Source organism: Sminthopsis crassicaudata, chromosome 1, assembly GCF_048593235.1.
Source record: "Sminthopsis crassicaudata isolate SCR6 chromosome 1, ASM4859323v1, whole genome shotgun sequence".
In the NCBI taxonomy this organism is placed as follows: Eukaryota; Metazoa; Chordata; class Mammalia; order Dasyuromorphia; family Dasyuridae; genus Sminthopsis; species Sminthopsis crassicaudata.
In genome coordinates, this window is record NC_133617.1 from 407,803,635 (window position 1) to 407,820,092 (window position 16,458).

The 16,458-nt window shown below is 31.9% G+C and overlaps 1 protein-coding gene across 1 annotated transcript in view; it reads left to right on the forward strand.

Annotated features, from left to right (window-relative positions):
* VPS13A (vacuolar protein sorting 13 homolog A) overlaps positions 1-15,344 on the forward strand; it is a 246,253-nt gene extending 230,909 nt beyond the window's left edge. The window contains exons 69-72 of the mRNA XM_074280102.1: positions 7,251-7,336; positions 9,702-9,825; positions 11,421-11,495; positions 13,876-15,344. Of these exons, the coding sequence (XP_074136203.1) occupies positions 7,251-7,336; positions 9,702-9,825; positions 11,421-11,495; positions 13,876-13,926 (336 nt within the window). The 3' untranslated portion in view covers positions 13,927-15,344. The remainder of the gene's footprint in view (positions 1-7,250; positions 7,337-9,701; positions 9,826-11,420; positions 11,496-13,875) is intronic.
* Positions 15,345-16,458: the final 1,114 nt, after the last annotated feature.

Sequence of the window (16,458 nt, forward strand, 5' to 3'; positions counted from 1 at the left end):
CCATGATATTTATATTTGTTCAGAACTAAAAAGCTTTCATGGAAAAGTTAATTAACTATTTCCTGATGGTGTTTTACATCATGGAAGATAGAATTGCTTTTAAAGGCTACATAAAACTCCTCAAAATTATATTGTGCACAAGGTTAATTCACAATGTAGAGCAAGAGCCCTTTCTCCCTGAGCATACCATTTGGTAGCAGCAACTTTTTTGTACCTTGTCTAAAAAGAAAAGCTACTATTTGTTACTTTGTTGTCAGCTTTTTAACTTTTGTCTTCATTTTCCTTCAAACCCTGCACCTCCCAATCCTGAATATTTTTATAGTCTTAGCTTATCTTTAAAAAATAAATTTCTGCCTCTCATTGTGCAGGCATATTGACACAGAGCTGACCTGCGCAGGTGATATATTCTGCATCAAGTCCATTTTTGAAAAAATTGTCTTGTCTGTCTTGTCACCTCTAAAGACAGCATAGTTGTAGTTTGTGATATGGTGTGGGGGAGAGGCTGTTTTTGTTTGTTGTGTGTTTCTTTTCTTTCAGAAATTGCAGGAGTTTGCAAATAGCTTGAAGCTCTACCTTGACAGCAATCAGAAGATATCTACCTTCAGCTGATATGATCTTTACCTATACTGCTTCAGGAAGACGATCTGGAAGAGGGGTCTTATCATAGGCAGTCTTATCATCAGAGTAGTGCGGAACAGTCTGCCTGACTTCACCTGAAATTTTCAGTAAGTGTGAAAAGAAGTAGACTCCCAAAGGCTAATTGGATATCACTCTTCATTCAGCTCCTCTTCCTCTTCAGAAAGATGTTTCTGAAGGGGATGAGAAAGCTGAGGAGAGAGCCCAATTCTATTATGCAGGTGAATCAGATTTGTTAGTCTTAGACAAGATAGACCCCATGGAGAAAGATAATGTTTCTCTTTTTAGAAAGACTGGCTCTCTAGTTGTTAAGGATAGCAGAATTCAAGTTTTGGAAACAAGAAGGGCCTCTGGAAAAATTCATGGAACTCCAAAACTAAGTTTGGTGATAGGGCCCTTGAGTTTATGCTGAACTGAAACAGGAAATTTGTTCTGCTTGGAATCTTCAGATAGTACAATGCACATATTTCTTAATTACATTTGTTGGCATTAACCAACCTCTGAAGTTTTAGTTTCTCTTTATAGAAGTTTCAGATCTTCTTTTTATATTAGATTTTTAGGAAGAGTTGACCTTTAAAAAATATGAAATAGACATTTTGGCCAAATTCTGCAGCTCAAATCAAGTGAATGACTATGATTACTAAAATTATTTGAAAGATGTAATATCTATCACATTCGTGAAATTTTTTCCACTGTATCTAATACAGGTAGAAATTTGTTTAAGAAAAAGGGTTTTGTTTTTTTGGTTTTTTTGTTTTTTCAAGTAAAAAGTATAGAATTACTTTGTTTGATTTTTTTTTTTTTTTAAGATTAAATGCATTTTTGTTTCATATTGACATCTTACTTAATAATAAAGATTTTTATCACACAGTACAAAAGTTTCATTTTCAGGGAGGCCTCCATTCTACACTGACTCTCACCATTTACCCTACTGAAGTTAACCTTAGGCAGCTAAGTGATGCAGTAGATCTAGTAGTGGCCCTGAAGTCCAGAGGATCTGAGGTCAAATGCAACTTCAGACTTTTACTAGCCGGGAAACCCTGGACAAGTCATTTAATCCTATTTGCTTCAGTTTTCTCATTTGTAAAATGAGCTGGAGAAGTAAATTGAAAGCCACTCCATAATTTCTGCCAAGAAAACTCCAAAAGGGGTCATGAAGAGTTGGATTTGATTGAAAACAATTGAACCCCAAATCTTGCATTAGACTCTTAGTAGTTGTGTAACCATGGACACAACTCCTAAATTCTGTCTATCTCATTTTATCATTCTATAACATGGAGATGAGAATAGTACCTTCTCAGGGTTGTTGAGAATCAAATGAGATATGTACAATGTTTTGCAAATCTTTAGAACAAGTTTTGTGTTATATCACGCATAGTAATAATTGCTAATAATAATAATATTAATATCTATCATTTATGAAGTGTTTTAAGTCTGAGACTGTGACCCATAGATTTCCTCATTTTTCTAAAAATGAAATTTAAATATTGCTAAATTAGAAGACACTCTATTTTTCTTCATTTATACTTATTTTCTTAAGATAATTCAGAATGTTATAGTTTATAAATCTGTAAGAAATTCTAGTCCTGGTTACTTCTGATAACTCCCTTCTTATCAGACAATGATGAAAGTTTTGTCAGTCATGAATATACTGTAGGAAAGTGACTTAACTCTTGAGAAGATTTCATTTGATTTTTAGCTTAAGCTCTCTTAAGCATAGTGACCAGATTTAGGTACTAAAACTTGGAATATTTTATAGTTTCTAGGGAAATTTTTACCTTTCTAGATTAAGATGCTTCTCTTGCTCTGCTAAAATTAATAATTGATTGATTAAGGAACAAAAGGGAATTTAACTGTTTTCCTGGATTTTTGCTAAATTTATTTGGTAGAATTGATTATATAAAATTAGAATTTTACATGTTTGTGAAAATGACAGGACAGTTTAATTATATATAATAGAACTCCAACTTTTTTGTAGTGGTACATGAGAAACATTGCATATGTGTGCATTATAGATATCTGTATAAAAGTAGGCTTACATATAAAATACATACAATAAGAAGTAAGAATTGCTTTTTCAATCTTATAAAAGAGAGCAATATTATTACTTTCATCTCTTATTTTTGGATAAAACAGTACATACTTACAGCCACACATATTTCTTTTGGATTCATTAAAAGCCTACTAGTTGGGATTACTATGAATTATAGACTATTTTTAACAAATGCTATTATATTAACTAAATCATTTATGATAAACTAAATATTGATCTTCTTAAGTAGATGCTATGCAAGTAAGATAATTAGGTGCTATCTGTTATCTTTGAATTCAGAGACTTGGCCATTATGGCCAAGAACATAATTTCTTGCATGCAAAGCAGCCTCCAATAAGCTAGAAATTCTCTAAAGATGTGGTCTGAGCACAAATGTTTCATTATTCAGATCTTTTTATATTCCTACTTTTATATTCTGCAGAAGTAAATGCCTCAGGTGCCTCTACAACTCTTCCTTTTGTAGATGGCCAAAGTTGCTGACCAGATGTAGAAAGAATTTAAATTAGTAAAGTTTTGTTTCATTGATCAAAGAAGCCTAATTCAATTCAAGAGTTTATTGCTGTAATCTGAGATTAATCTCAAAATTGATATGAACCACTGAAACTTTTACTTTACCAGGTGACTTTAGGAAGAAGAGGCTATTCAATTAGAAGTCATTTGCTGAAAAAAGACTGTTTTGGCCTACTTTTTATTCACTTGTTTCTTAAGTGACTGAGGAAAAAGGTCATTGGTGTTTTTTAAAAAAAAATAAAATAAAATCAGGGTGTATGTTTTCTTCCACTGCATATAGTCACTTATTTAGAATATATGGAGAATTTTTAATTACCTTTCCTTGGGATTTGTTGTTTCACAAAGTAAACATAAATAAAATCTTTACTATTAAATTTTTTTCAGTGCCCCATTCAAGATTGTGGTTTATCTTGTTTTCATATATGTTGTAATTTAATATTTCATAGTCCAGTGGTTTCTTGTGGCTGTCATCTTTACCTTTTAGCTCTTGACTTTTTATGTTGTATTTAAATGAAATAGATTTTTTTTCTACTTATACTTCCCTGTTAAAAATCCCATTCTAACCCAATTGAGGGTCTGTTATATATTTTTAAATGTGGACAATAATTTCTTAAATACAGTTTTCCATAAATGACTAATAGCTTTTGTTGTTTGAGATCTGAAATGTTTTATGCCAATGGTTTTCCTCTTAGCTATATTCTAATTTCCAGTTAGATCCTTTAGCAATCTGTGATATGACTTTTTTTCTGTAATATTTGGATAATTTTAATTATTCAAAAAATGTTTTTGGTTTCTTTCAATCATATTTCTAAGGTGAATATTTCATTAACATATGGAGTCTAGATAATATCAAATATTAGTACTAAAACAGTCCTCATTTGCTTTACTCTTTTTCATCTGTTTCCATGTGTAGTTAATGATGCAGTTGATTTGTTTGCATTAAATGAACTGTTTTTTTATGTACTCATAGTTCTAAATGCAGAGTATCCCAACGTCAGTGACCATGACTTTATTATTTAGTTGACTACAGATTCTAACATGTGTGATCAGTACAGTGTCTTAAATATAACATTGTTCATTTCTTTTAAACATTTGATGAAGGGAATGTTTACTCATCATGAATAAAGCAAGGAAAATTTCTCAATCTGTACTATGTTATAGTCTCTAAATGAGGCTACTATGGGAATATCAGCAGTTTGAATTAAAATATATTGTGCTGATGAAACTTCTATCGACTTTTTTTCCCCTTAGTTACTGGCTGAGGATTTAGGGTAATGATTTCCAGTTCTGGGGTTTGTTTTTGTTTTTTAATAAAAGCTCAAAGTATTATCCATTATTGTCAGATATATCTCAAATTTTAAAGATGTTGCTTAACTCACTTTAATCAAGCAAATGGTATTGGGATTCCAATAATTTAAAATAGTTGGCGTTTGATGATTGGACGTTGCACTTAGCCAAACAAACATGGTAATCAGAATAAAATGGACTTCACATTTATTAAGGCTGAATGTCTTGAGATCATAAGTGTCCTGTCCATATCAACAGCCACCAGGTGTCACTGTTTGTTATTAGAGGCCCAGGGAATGGATTTCATCAAAGGGAGCCATAGCACAGATTTGGAACTGGGAGTACAACACTAGATAAAGAGTCAGAATTCCTGGGTGATCATCCTGACTATGTGGCCCTTGCAGTCCATCCAGTTCAAAACAATAAATGTTCTATAGAGCCTTTTAACTTCACTTTGTCTCAGTTTCTACATCTGTAAAGGGGGCAAATGAAAGTGCCTGCTTGTCACAATTATTGTGAAAAGCAAATTTTAGAAATACTTTTTTTGATGTCTTTTGTAAAGTAAAAAAAAATTATACTAAATGATTTTTTTCAGGTATAAAAAGTATGATTCAGCTGTGATCCTATACATAAGTTTTTGAAGAAGAAAAAAATAAATAAATGGGCAGGGAAAATAACAGTGTGAAAGGGGAGCATTCTTTAGTGGGAAGGATATGATTATTGATTGAGGGAGTGATATATAGAGTTGAAGAAAAGAGAAATAGAGAAGGAATAATAGCATGGAATAGGAGCTGTTATGACAGAATTTTGAGTTCTGTATTATGCTTCAAGTGCATTTAGTTTGAAAGATGCTTTTTCTTTTCAATCAGGCCATGTTTTCCCATTAATTCATGATTTAGATTCATTATTGTTCTATAAGGAATTTTCTTTGAATGATTCTCACAAACCTCAGTAACAAAGGATATAGTTCATGGAATCAAGTACTATTTAGTTCAAATCATACCATACTATCTGTTTTGCCAGCTCCCCAATTTCTAAGTGTTTTGAAAGTTTGGGTCAAGAGGTCATTCCACATGTTTCTTCCCAGAGAATTTTGACATTGTTTATACTCAAAAATTGTTTTTTTGAAATTAGTTTAATTTGTTCTACTATCATACTCCTGGTTTTGATTCAGATTAGTCACAAGAGACTAAAAATGGGAAGGAACAAAGCTGTTCATTCTTTTCCTTTGTGCTATAGTGTAATCTGATTCAAATAACATTTAGGCCCAGCTTCCATCCTTGAGTTTAATGTGAGGTGGCATTAAAGGCAAAATGAAATCATAGACATTTAGGGATTGAACTAAAGCTTGTGATTTTTTAATTTGTAAAAATGGGAGAATATTTAAACTACTTCCTTGATTTAATGAATTATATATAACCAGGTTATAGTCAACAAATAAAAAGAGATTGTATATTTTTAAAACCTAGAAGCATTCCCATTTTTTCCTGGATAATACACTCCAATGTTTTACAAACTTATTAGGAAGTTCTTTCATATAACTTACCCCATTCTCTCATACTTCTCTTTTCTCATTATTTCTTCTATCTGAGATGAAAAGGCTTCCTGGGGAATCTGTACAGAAGAGTCATTCACCTTTGTGCTAAGAATATTTTAGAAATTTGATATTATAAAGTCATTCTTGTGTGTTCTTTGCTCAGAATGAAATAATTCCAATTCCTCTTAATATTTCTTCATTAGTCCTCTTTTCCAAATCTTTAACATCTTCGCTATCTTCCCAAATCTTTAAAGTTGGTAACATTTTATCTAGTTTATATATAATTTTTTTTTTTGCTTTACAGAATTCTAATCATAGTTACCAAATATGCCCATTAATACATCTTGTCTATCATAATAGGAAGGAAAAGGTTAAGATTACTAAAGTACGAATATTTCAGATCCTAATAATAACCTTGACAAACAGCTTCACATCTGGAGAAAATAATAGTTGATGTAGAATGAGCAATGAAGAACTAATTTCATTAATTATTGTAATTTCTGTACTTCCCATGGGTACAGGGCAGGTGAAATTTGATAAAGGAATGAATGTGATGTAAAAGGCAGAACAAGAGGGAATTGCAGGGAAATTGTAGAGGACCATAATAAGTTATGGTATTTTGTGGACTTTTGTATGTGTTGTCACAAGAGACTAAAAATGGGGAGGAACAAAGCTGTTCATTCTTTTCCTTTGTGCTATAGTGTAATCTGATTCAAATAACATTTAGGCCCAGCTTCCATCCTTGAGTTTAATGTGAGGTGGCATTAAAGGCAAAATGAAATCATAGACATTTAGGGATTGAACTAAAGCTTGTGATTTTTTAATTTGTAAAAATGGGAGAATATTTAAACTACTTAATTAATTGTTAATTTTATTCTGCAGGATAAAAATGAACATGATTGTTAAATAACATTTTTGTCTGATCTAAAATCTGATGCATTTAGTTGTGTTATTAATTCATAGGTTTTATTTTAGTAGATTTCCTTAATCTGTGTTAAATATCCTCACTTTATCTTTAACAAATCTTTGCAAGTAAGTACTTTGACAAAGGTGAATATGACAATTAATTGAATTACAATTTGCTTGTGATTTTTAAATTAGGATGTAGATTATTACTGCAGAAATATGGTAATGAATTTTTTCCCCTATAATATCTAGAAGAGGGTAAGATGTAAGTAACATTAAAATAGTTATAGCATCAACCTTTTTTCTCTTTTATATTTTTAGGTAATAGAAAATGGAAGATTTGCCAAAAATAAGTATATTACCCATGTTATGGTCAATAAAACAGATTTCTTGATGATAACCACAAGGTAATTTTTATTAGTTATATTCAGCTGTTTAATTTAGTAAGAGGCTTACAAATAGTTGTTAATGAAAAGAACAAATTATCATCCAAATCTTTGCTCATATATAGTTATGTATACATACATGCACACACAAGTTCAGCTATGCACACAAGTATGTATAGATTCAATCTCAAACACAATTCAAATAGTTCAAAATCAAATAAGATATGTAAGCAAAGACACACATGAGATTTGGATTTCCTTTAACAAAGGTAAAACATATTACTTTTTATTTTACGAAAGAGGTATATGCATTGCTACTAAGTTATTTATTTATGATTTCCCTATCTACTCTTCCCATGCCGTACAATTATAGACCAACAGGCATATGCCTGATTGATTAGTTGTAAAACCTTAGCATTAATTCACAGATACAGTACAGACACTGATGTCTGCAACTGGATTTGAACTTAAGTCTTCCTGAATCTGAGTCCAACACTCTCTGTACTATACTGCCTATATGTTGGGGTATCTGAAGTATCCAAGGAACAATAGTATTTCTGGTGTGAGAGCTTTCTGAGCCCTTTTCAGGGCTGCTTATCCACCTTTGGGGTCTACCCAACTTTTAATGGAACTGAATCCATTCTATGTGCTATTTTCTGGCTCTGTGCTTCTAGAAAAGTCTTTTAAACTCTGAGCCTCTGTTTCTTTATTTGTAAGATGAAGATGGTACATATCTACCAAAAGTTTTGGGAGGAAAGTACATTGGGATATATTTATATATGAATGACATAGATGGATATATATAATTAGACATTTATGCAATATGTATCTATATTTTATATTTGTATATTTAATAAGTCATACACACATATATATACACAGGCATATATACATATACATCTTTAGATATGTGTGTATGGATATGTATATTTTTTTAATATGTATATATGAGTTGTTAAATTATTAAATGCTTTTCAACATCATTCAAGGTTTATTGAGAGACTGATAATAATTCTTAGCCCCTCCTCTTTTTGCCCCAGAGAGGAAAGAAAGGAGTTAGACAGAAGTAATAATGAAAGATAAGGAAATTCATCCTGAACAGTAGCTCTTTCATTCCTCCACCTTAACCAGTGACAAGAAAACAGCTGTGTCTTTAATTTAGTTCTTTGCTCTGGGAAAAACAAAGCATATTCTACTTAGTGAACTCTCTGCAGGCAATAACAGTTATATTCTTAAAGCAGAAAAAAATTAATTTTGGGGGGGTGGTTTAAGGGAAAAGTTATTTTGCAGGGAAAGCGTTTTTCTTTATACTCATCTTGAAAAATGGGAAACAAATTCTGCTTTGAGAAATTATATAAATGTAATTCAAAGTAGGACTTTTCAAAAAAGGCCTTTGAAAGCATTAATTGATCCTTATCTTTTTTTTTTTTTCCCCCCCTGAAGCTGGGGTTAAGTGACTTGCCCAGGATTACACAGCTAGGAAGTGTTAAGTGTCTGAGATCAGATTTGAACTTGGATCCTCCTGAATTCAGGGCTGGTGCTCTATCCACTGCGCCACCTAGCTGCCCCCAATTGATCCTTATCAAAGTCCCTTAAGTTTTACTTTAAGGAATATGAGATTGTAAGAACGTCAGTTGTCAGAAGTGATTTTAAAATTGTCTTTTTTGTTTTGTGTTTATTGAGGTGAAAAATTCCCTCTCAGTGGTCTATAATAAGAACTACCCAAAATATTAGTGGCAAGTACAATAATTCTTATGCTTTGCTTACATCTAAACCACCCCAAAATAGAGAAAAACAGTTGGTTCTGTAAAAAATTACCCTATTGCCATATTTATGAAGTACTTCCAAAGAATTCATGGCTGATTGAGTTTTTTACTTTTTTATAATAGTATCTATCTTCTAGGGTTGTTTTCAGAATAAAATGAGATAACTGAAACTGCAAATAGAATCGATGTCCATCATTTGGGGAATGAATGGCTACATAAGTTATGGTATATGAATATAATGGAATATTAGTGTACTATAAGCAACAATCAGCAGGATGATTTCAGAAAAGCCTGGAAAGACTTACATGAATTGCTAAATGAAGTGACCAGAACCGAAGAATATTGTACACAGTAACAACTGATGATCAACTGTGACAGACTTGGCTTTTCTCAATAATGAGGTGATTCAAGAAAATTCCAATAGTCTTCTGATGGCAGTCAGTCTCTACCTCCAGAGAGAGGACTATGGAGACTGAATGAAGATCAAAACATATTATTTTCACCAAAAAAAAAAAAAAAAAAAAAAGAGAGAGAGAGAGAAACATGACAAACTCTTAAACTATTGTATAAATGTTAGCTATTATTATATTAGCTATTATTATTCTCTTTGTTTTTTGTAGTGGTATATTGTTTGTGACAAAAGGAACATTTGGGCAACTAACCTGTGAATGGCAATACACTTTTGATGAATTTACCAAAGAGCCATTTATCATTCATGGAAGAAGATTACGTATTGAGGCCAAGGTATATTGAATAAATATGTGAAGATAAAATGTTAAGATTTATTTTTCAAGATGTTTACAGTTTTTGGTTTTGTATTTATCAGTTTCTATTTAGCATATGGCTGCATATTTTTCACACAGAAAATAGATCAGTTTTAAAAGATGTTTCGTTCTGTGGTAATGTATGCAGAATGATACCTTCCAGGTTGCAGTTAGTGGGCTACTCTTGTGCTATTCTCTAACATGAGAGACGTAGTATATTGTAGTGGAAAGAGAGATGGCCTTAGAACCAGAGTTCAAGTTTTCTTTCTGACACATTCTGGCTATATGATGCTAGGCAAGTCACTTTACTTCTCAGATCCTTAGAGAAAATGCTGAGCTATATTTGAAGAGAATACTTTCTTAAATTAAGAGTTCCTTATTTTAATCAATGAAATCACAGGTCCAACCCCTATCTCTACGATATCATACCATGTGTACTGTCATCTGTAGCACTAAGCTGAGATTATAAATCCAGAGAGTTTACTGTTCATAAGTTTTCCTCACAATATGTTTATCTTGAATCTCTCAAAGATGGTAAAAACAAAAGTCCTTTGTGATGAAAATAACCTCTTATTTATTCTTAGTGATTATTCTCTTCAACTAGATCATAAGCTTCTGCTGGCAGTACTGAGAATTTTTTTTAACTGCTAGCATAATGTGCTTTATGATAAGCATTTAGTGAGTATTTTTTTTAGTAAATAGATTCTTTGGAAAATAAAGTCTGTTTGTTTACATTCAGGCCTATCAATGACATTATCTATTCTGAACAAAGGATCTATGGAATACTGTATTGAGCACAAAAGAAATAATGATATAGAGTTGATTTTAGTTTTTTGTTCTTAAACCCAGATGGATTTCTTTTAAACTCTTAAGTATTTGTAAAATAGAACTATTAACTTAAAAATGAACTTTACAAAAGCTTTACAAAATTGTTTAGCAAAAATTATGTATGACCTCCTAATGGGGTTCATTACCTCCAAATAGTTACCAGTGTCGATATCATCATTGATAAGCCCAGTTCTTTGTTCTCACATTATTAGCATAAAGAATTTGTCTCCTGTAGGCAGAATTTTCCTACAAACAGAGATATAGGATCTATAAATCTCTATGAATGGGTCTTGACTTTCTCAAAATTGTGATCTCATAAATCAGTTTTCATAGTTAGCTTATAACCATAATGAATCATGTAGATAGATTTGAGATGTATTGATCTTATCTATTATTTCTAGACAATGATTCAGGAAAGAAGTTTTAAGAAATTGGGGGAAAAAAGAAAAATATTGCTGTTCTTTTCTCTTTGCTTCTTTCTCCCTCATTTTGTTGTTTCAGTAATGAAAATGGACCTTTTTTCCTAGTTTAAAGAATTATAGAACTGAATATGTCATCATGCTCTTTTACTGGTATGCATGTGCTTCTCTATTCTTTTTGTTTCTTAGAATGTTGTTTAAAAATGTATCATTTCTAGTATGAACTATATATATATTTGAGCAATGAAATTGTTTTTCTTGTGATAATTTTTTTCCCATGACATGGTTTTATTCTTTTTATTTATTCATTTCTTTATTTGATTTGTAGGAACGTGTAAAGTCTGTATTTCATGCCAAAGAGTTTGGAAAAATAGTTAATTTTAAGACTGCAGAAGATGCCCAGGTAAAACCTCTTTTATTAAAACAGACCTGAGCTTCTAATTTTAAAGCTACATATTGGATATGTTGACAGTTAAGAAATTGTGGGGCTTTTTTCCTTTCTTTTAAAATTTAGTTTATATATCTACCTTGATCAGCATGGAAGTTTCTAGTGTACAAATGTTATTTCCTTTAATGCAAATTGACAACTTGTCTACACATTATAGTCATAGAGGGACTGGGGACTGAAAATTTAATTATTACATGTCATATAGCAATATGTGTAAGAAGAAGAAATGGAACTCAGGACTTTGACTCCCCACCCTGGCAACTGTATTAAATTTTCTCCTTTTTGTTTCTTTGAAAAATGCTAAGAAAGCTAAACAAAATATGTCATCTGTATGGATTGTCCTTATGTTTGGAGTCATCAGAGGATATGCTAAATAAAATATTGTTCCTTTGACTGATCAGTTATAGATCTTGCTTTTAGACTAGTCTGGCATAGTGTTTAAGAGTTTTAAAGAACATTTGGAATTCATGTCCATAAGGGAGAACCCAATAATCCTGTTAAGTTATTCAGTATAAAGTTATAGTAAACATCTTCATAAAATAAAACTTAGAACTTTTCCATTGGTCTTCCATTTTGATTGCCTGAAAACATACTTTATGTCTCAGTTCAGAGAGTTATGGGTTCTCCTCACCATTGGGGTTTTCAAGTAGAACTTAGGTGATCACTTATTGAAGATATTGCTGAAGGGGATTTTGTTTGAGTATAGGTTGAATTAAGTAACTCTAAAGTTTCTTCCAACTATGAGATTCCAGCTATGACTAAACCAAATAGAGATAGAAGAAGGAATCATAATGATAACTAGCATTTATATAAGGCCAGGTATTTTACAGATATCTCATTTGAGCTTCATAACAAATCTGGGAAGTATTATCCCCATTTTATAGTTGAGGAAAAGTTTTTTTTTTTTGGTTGTTGTTGTTTTTTAAAATAGTTGAGACAAACAGAGGTTAAGTGATTTACCTAAGGTCACACATCTGGTAAATCTCTGAAATTAGATTTGAATTCAGGTCTTGACTTCAGACCTAACATTCTATTTACCAGATCTCTGAGGTGCCCATTTTATATCATATTATTCATTGCATTGTTAAGTTTATTCCTTTCTGCTACAAATTTACATTTCCCTTATAGAGGTTTAGTTATTTCATTTATATTCTACTAAAATGTATACAGAATTCTAAGATCTCAGTAAATTAATAATTCACAAAGCTTCTGTTTCTCAGATATTTTCTCAGACCTACTTTTTTAGGGTTTTTAAAAGTGAAGTGCTTTGTAAACTTTCTATCTCTATGTAAATATAAGTGATTATTACCATTTATTATTTTTAGTGCTCTGGAAATTGACTTAATGCTATTATCCTGTTACTACTATAGTGCTCTATGCCTAATCCCTTGAGTTTGCAGAATTTTCACTTTAAAAGAAACTTAAAGCATATTTAGTCTAACCACCATAATTTTAAAGGCAACAAAAGGTTAAGTGGCCTACATATGTTCCCAGAGGGGAGAGTAAATACGTGAACTCCATCCCAGACTTTCGGTCCAGTCAGGTATGAGAAAAGTCTTCATAAAGGAATTTCAGAGTTAATCAAAATGTGTAATAGCAAGATAGAAGCTATGACCATCTCTCAGTAGGAGAGGTATAGGAGGATAGAAAAGTAGGCCAGGGGAAGTAAACATATTGAGGAGCTGGGAAATTTGAAGGACTATCACTTGATCTTTGGGTTGAAGTCCTCTGATATAAGTGCAGAGCTGGGAAAGGAAAAACTCAGAAGACCACCACCATGGTTCAATCCCTCTTCATCTCTCACCCTGACTTGTAATAGCCTCTTATATTGGTCTTCCTAAGCTCTAATCTTTTCTCTTGCTAATTTAACTTCTATGTATAAGGCATAAAGATATTCTTGATCTTTTAAAATTCTTTATAATGCAGCTTCAACCTCTTTTTCCAGCTTTGCTGCACATATCCATCCACATCTCTTCTCCCAATCTTTGCTTAGGGGTTTTCCTCAATCTTTGGACTATTATCCCTCTTAATCTGTGCCTCTCAGAGCTTAGCTGAAGGACTCAATTCTCAGTATAGATTTTGCATTTACTGATCCTCTATACATGTCATATCCTCCAGCATAAATAAGTTTCTAGAGGTCAGCATCATTTTGTTTTTGTCATTCTGTTGTCACTGCCTTACATCATGTCTATTAAGTTGGAGATTAATAAATGCTTGTTAAATTCAGGTCACAAATTGAAATTGAAAACCAGTTTTCCCATAAACTCATCAAAACATTTTGAAATTTTTTTATTAGAAAATAAGAGTATGTCTTCCTTTATTTCTCTATTTATAGTGGGTCCTTGCAAAGCTGGCAGAAGTAAAGGATATTTCTCGAAGATTCTAACTGGTAGGAGGAGTTAACTGAAGACAGCATGGATGAACCAGAACATAACTTGGAGCTGTTATCTTCCTGATTATTTTCCTGTGCCTGATTATCAAAATTTATTTGGGGAATCAGGTATAAAATTGTATTTAAGCACTCTATGTTTAATGGTTGTAGTCCAATTTCATAAAGGAATTAGTTGGAATCAGGTAAAATAGCTATGTAATCAAAACATTTCTCCCATTTGGGGGATGATTAGGTTTCTAATGTAAAGCAGGCATCTGGTTAAAGTTCTTTTAATATATTTTTTAAAAGAAAACACTTGTTTTTTTCCCTGAGGGAACTTTGATACTTGTTGCAGAATTGGAGTCGTCCTAAGTTAATTCCACTCAGAACTAAATTACAATTTTTTTTTGGAGACTCATATTCTGAAGATACCATTCTTTCTTATACATTCATTTACTCCAAATAGTCTGAATGAGCATTAGATGGACTAATTTAGTCATATATCATTCCATTAGTATCACAAGACCTTAAATGGTAGTCTAATCAGAAAGGTAAAGCTCAGAAGTATAGTAATTGAAATTCTTTTTATGGTTAAATATTTTGGAAGTATTTTCTTCATTTTTTTATATTAAGGATAGTTTCAAATTATTCTTCATATGTACAGGTGTTTGGAGTAATCTTTTTATACACTATGCTATAAATTATTTAAAAAATTCACTGATGCCTTGCCTTAAGACAGACAATATATTGTTGAAGAAATAGTTATCATGCTCAGGAAAATCTCGTTGAGAGAATAAAAATAAAGAAATACCTCCTCAAGCCAAGTCCCTGGGGACAATATTTATTTCTTTGATTTGATTTATACATTTAACATGTTCAACAGAATTCTGATCTAACAGAAAACTTTCTAAAGCCTTCCAAATGTAGCTTTTTCTTGACTTCCTCCAGAGACCAAGACCACAACACAAATTTAAGTTCCCCACAATAATTCATCTCAAGGAATTGTATATAAGAACTCACAGGTCTTATTGGAAATCAGGGTAATGTAAGATGAGATCCAGCACCAAGCTGTGAATGCCAGAGCCTCAAGAACTTCATGATTTAAATCTCGTCCGAATAAAAATCATTGGCTGCACTTGGGTGAAAAGAAGACTGCAGGATTCTTTTGGCTTCTGTTCTCTATGTAAAAATCTTTTTTTTTTTTTTTTTCTTTTGGAGAGAATGATGAATAATTATATAATAACTGGATTTTTTATTTAGTCATTGGATAATATGGAATATCTAATGCATGTTGTAACTGCTGCCAAAAGATTCTTTCCAAACTGTTTTTGAAATTTTGGAATGTGTATAAGTAACTGACTTTGAAATTCTCTGATCTGTTCAAACCTTGCTTTGTTGTAAAAGCTATAGTAAACAGCATGCCAAACTATAAATGTATTTTTCTTTCTTTTGGACCAAGCTCTCCAATCTTTGATGTGCACACAAAAATCCATTACATGTATTATTCTCAGAATATTGTGAATTTTTTTATATAGTTACCAAAATGAAATAGTATTGCACAGAGGTTCCAAACTGCAAAAGTGATTTTTGTGACTCATTGTAATATTTGTTCAGAGCAGGAAACCTATTTCCCTGTGATTGATATTTTAACCTCACATTAGAATCTGGGCTATATCAGATTGTTTGATTTGAAGGGTTAATTGATAGCAGGGCCTTAAGTGATATCTTTGACTTGGTAATTTCTTCCTTTAACTCCGTCCCCTTACATAATTGGATTGTCTACTCATCATCTCAACTTATCTGAGTGCACAATTTATTCATTTTAAACACATAAGCATTAAGTACTATTTAAGCAAACATTAGGGTCCTGGTGACAGAAGTGGAAACAGTGTCAGGGGTCAAACCAAAAATCATAAATAGTGGGCATTGTTGATATCAGCAAGACTTGAAATGAATCCCAGAAAAAAGTGTCAGCTAGCAGGTGTCTTCACATGTGCTCTGATCAATTAGGCATTTTTCTCCTCTGGCTTAATAATATGCATGAATACCTGGTTTTTGTTCCTCCATGATAAAGAAATTCAGAATTTCAGTTGACCTGATTGATAAATCCTTATGGAAAGTTTGTATCTGAACATGAAGCTCAAGACAAAAAAGCCATTAGTAATATCTATTTAACTATGTTTTTAGTTCATTTTAAAAATTAAGGTTAGGGTGTTTGGTTGTTCCATTATGTGTGGTTATCCTAGTTATGCTTCTGTATTTCTCCATGAAATTCTCCATGAATTCTATCTCTGTATTATACAGATGTAGAATTGAGACCTGAGCTATTTGTGAGAGATCTCTGTTCCTATTCCACCTCTTTATAAACTAGTTTATGGTTTACCAGTTTATTTTTCTCTGCCATGGATTTCATAATCACATGATGGTTAATTTCACATAATTTCTTCCCTTTAGGTTGTCTTTATTATTGTCACCTATCCTAAAACTGCCATTATGTTCATGTTGTAATGTCTTATTTATTAAGTATCCACAATGTATGAGTCATCA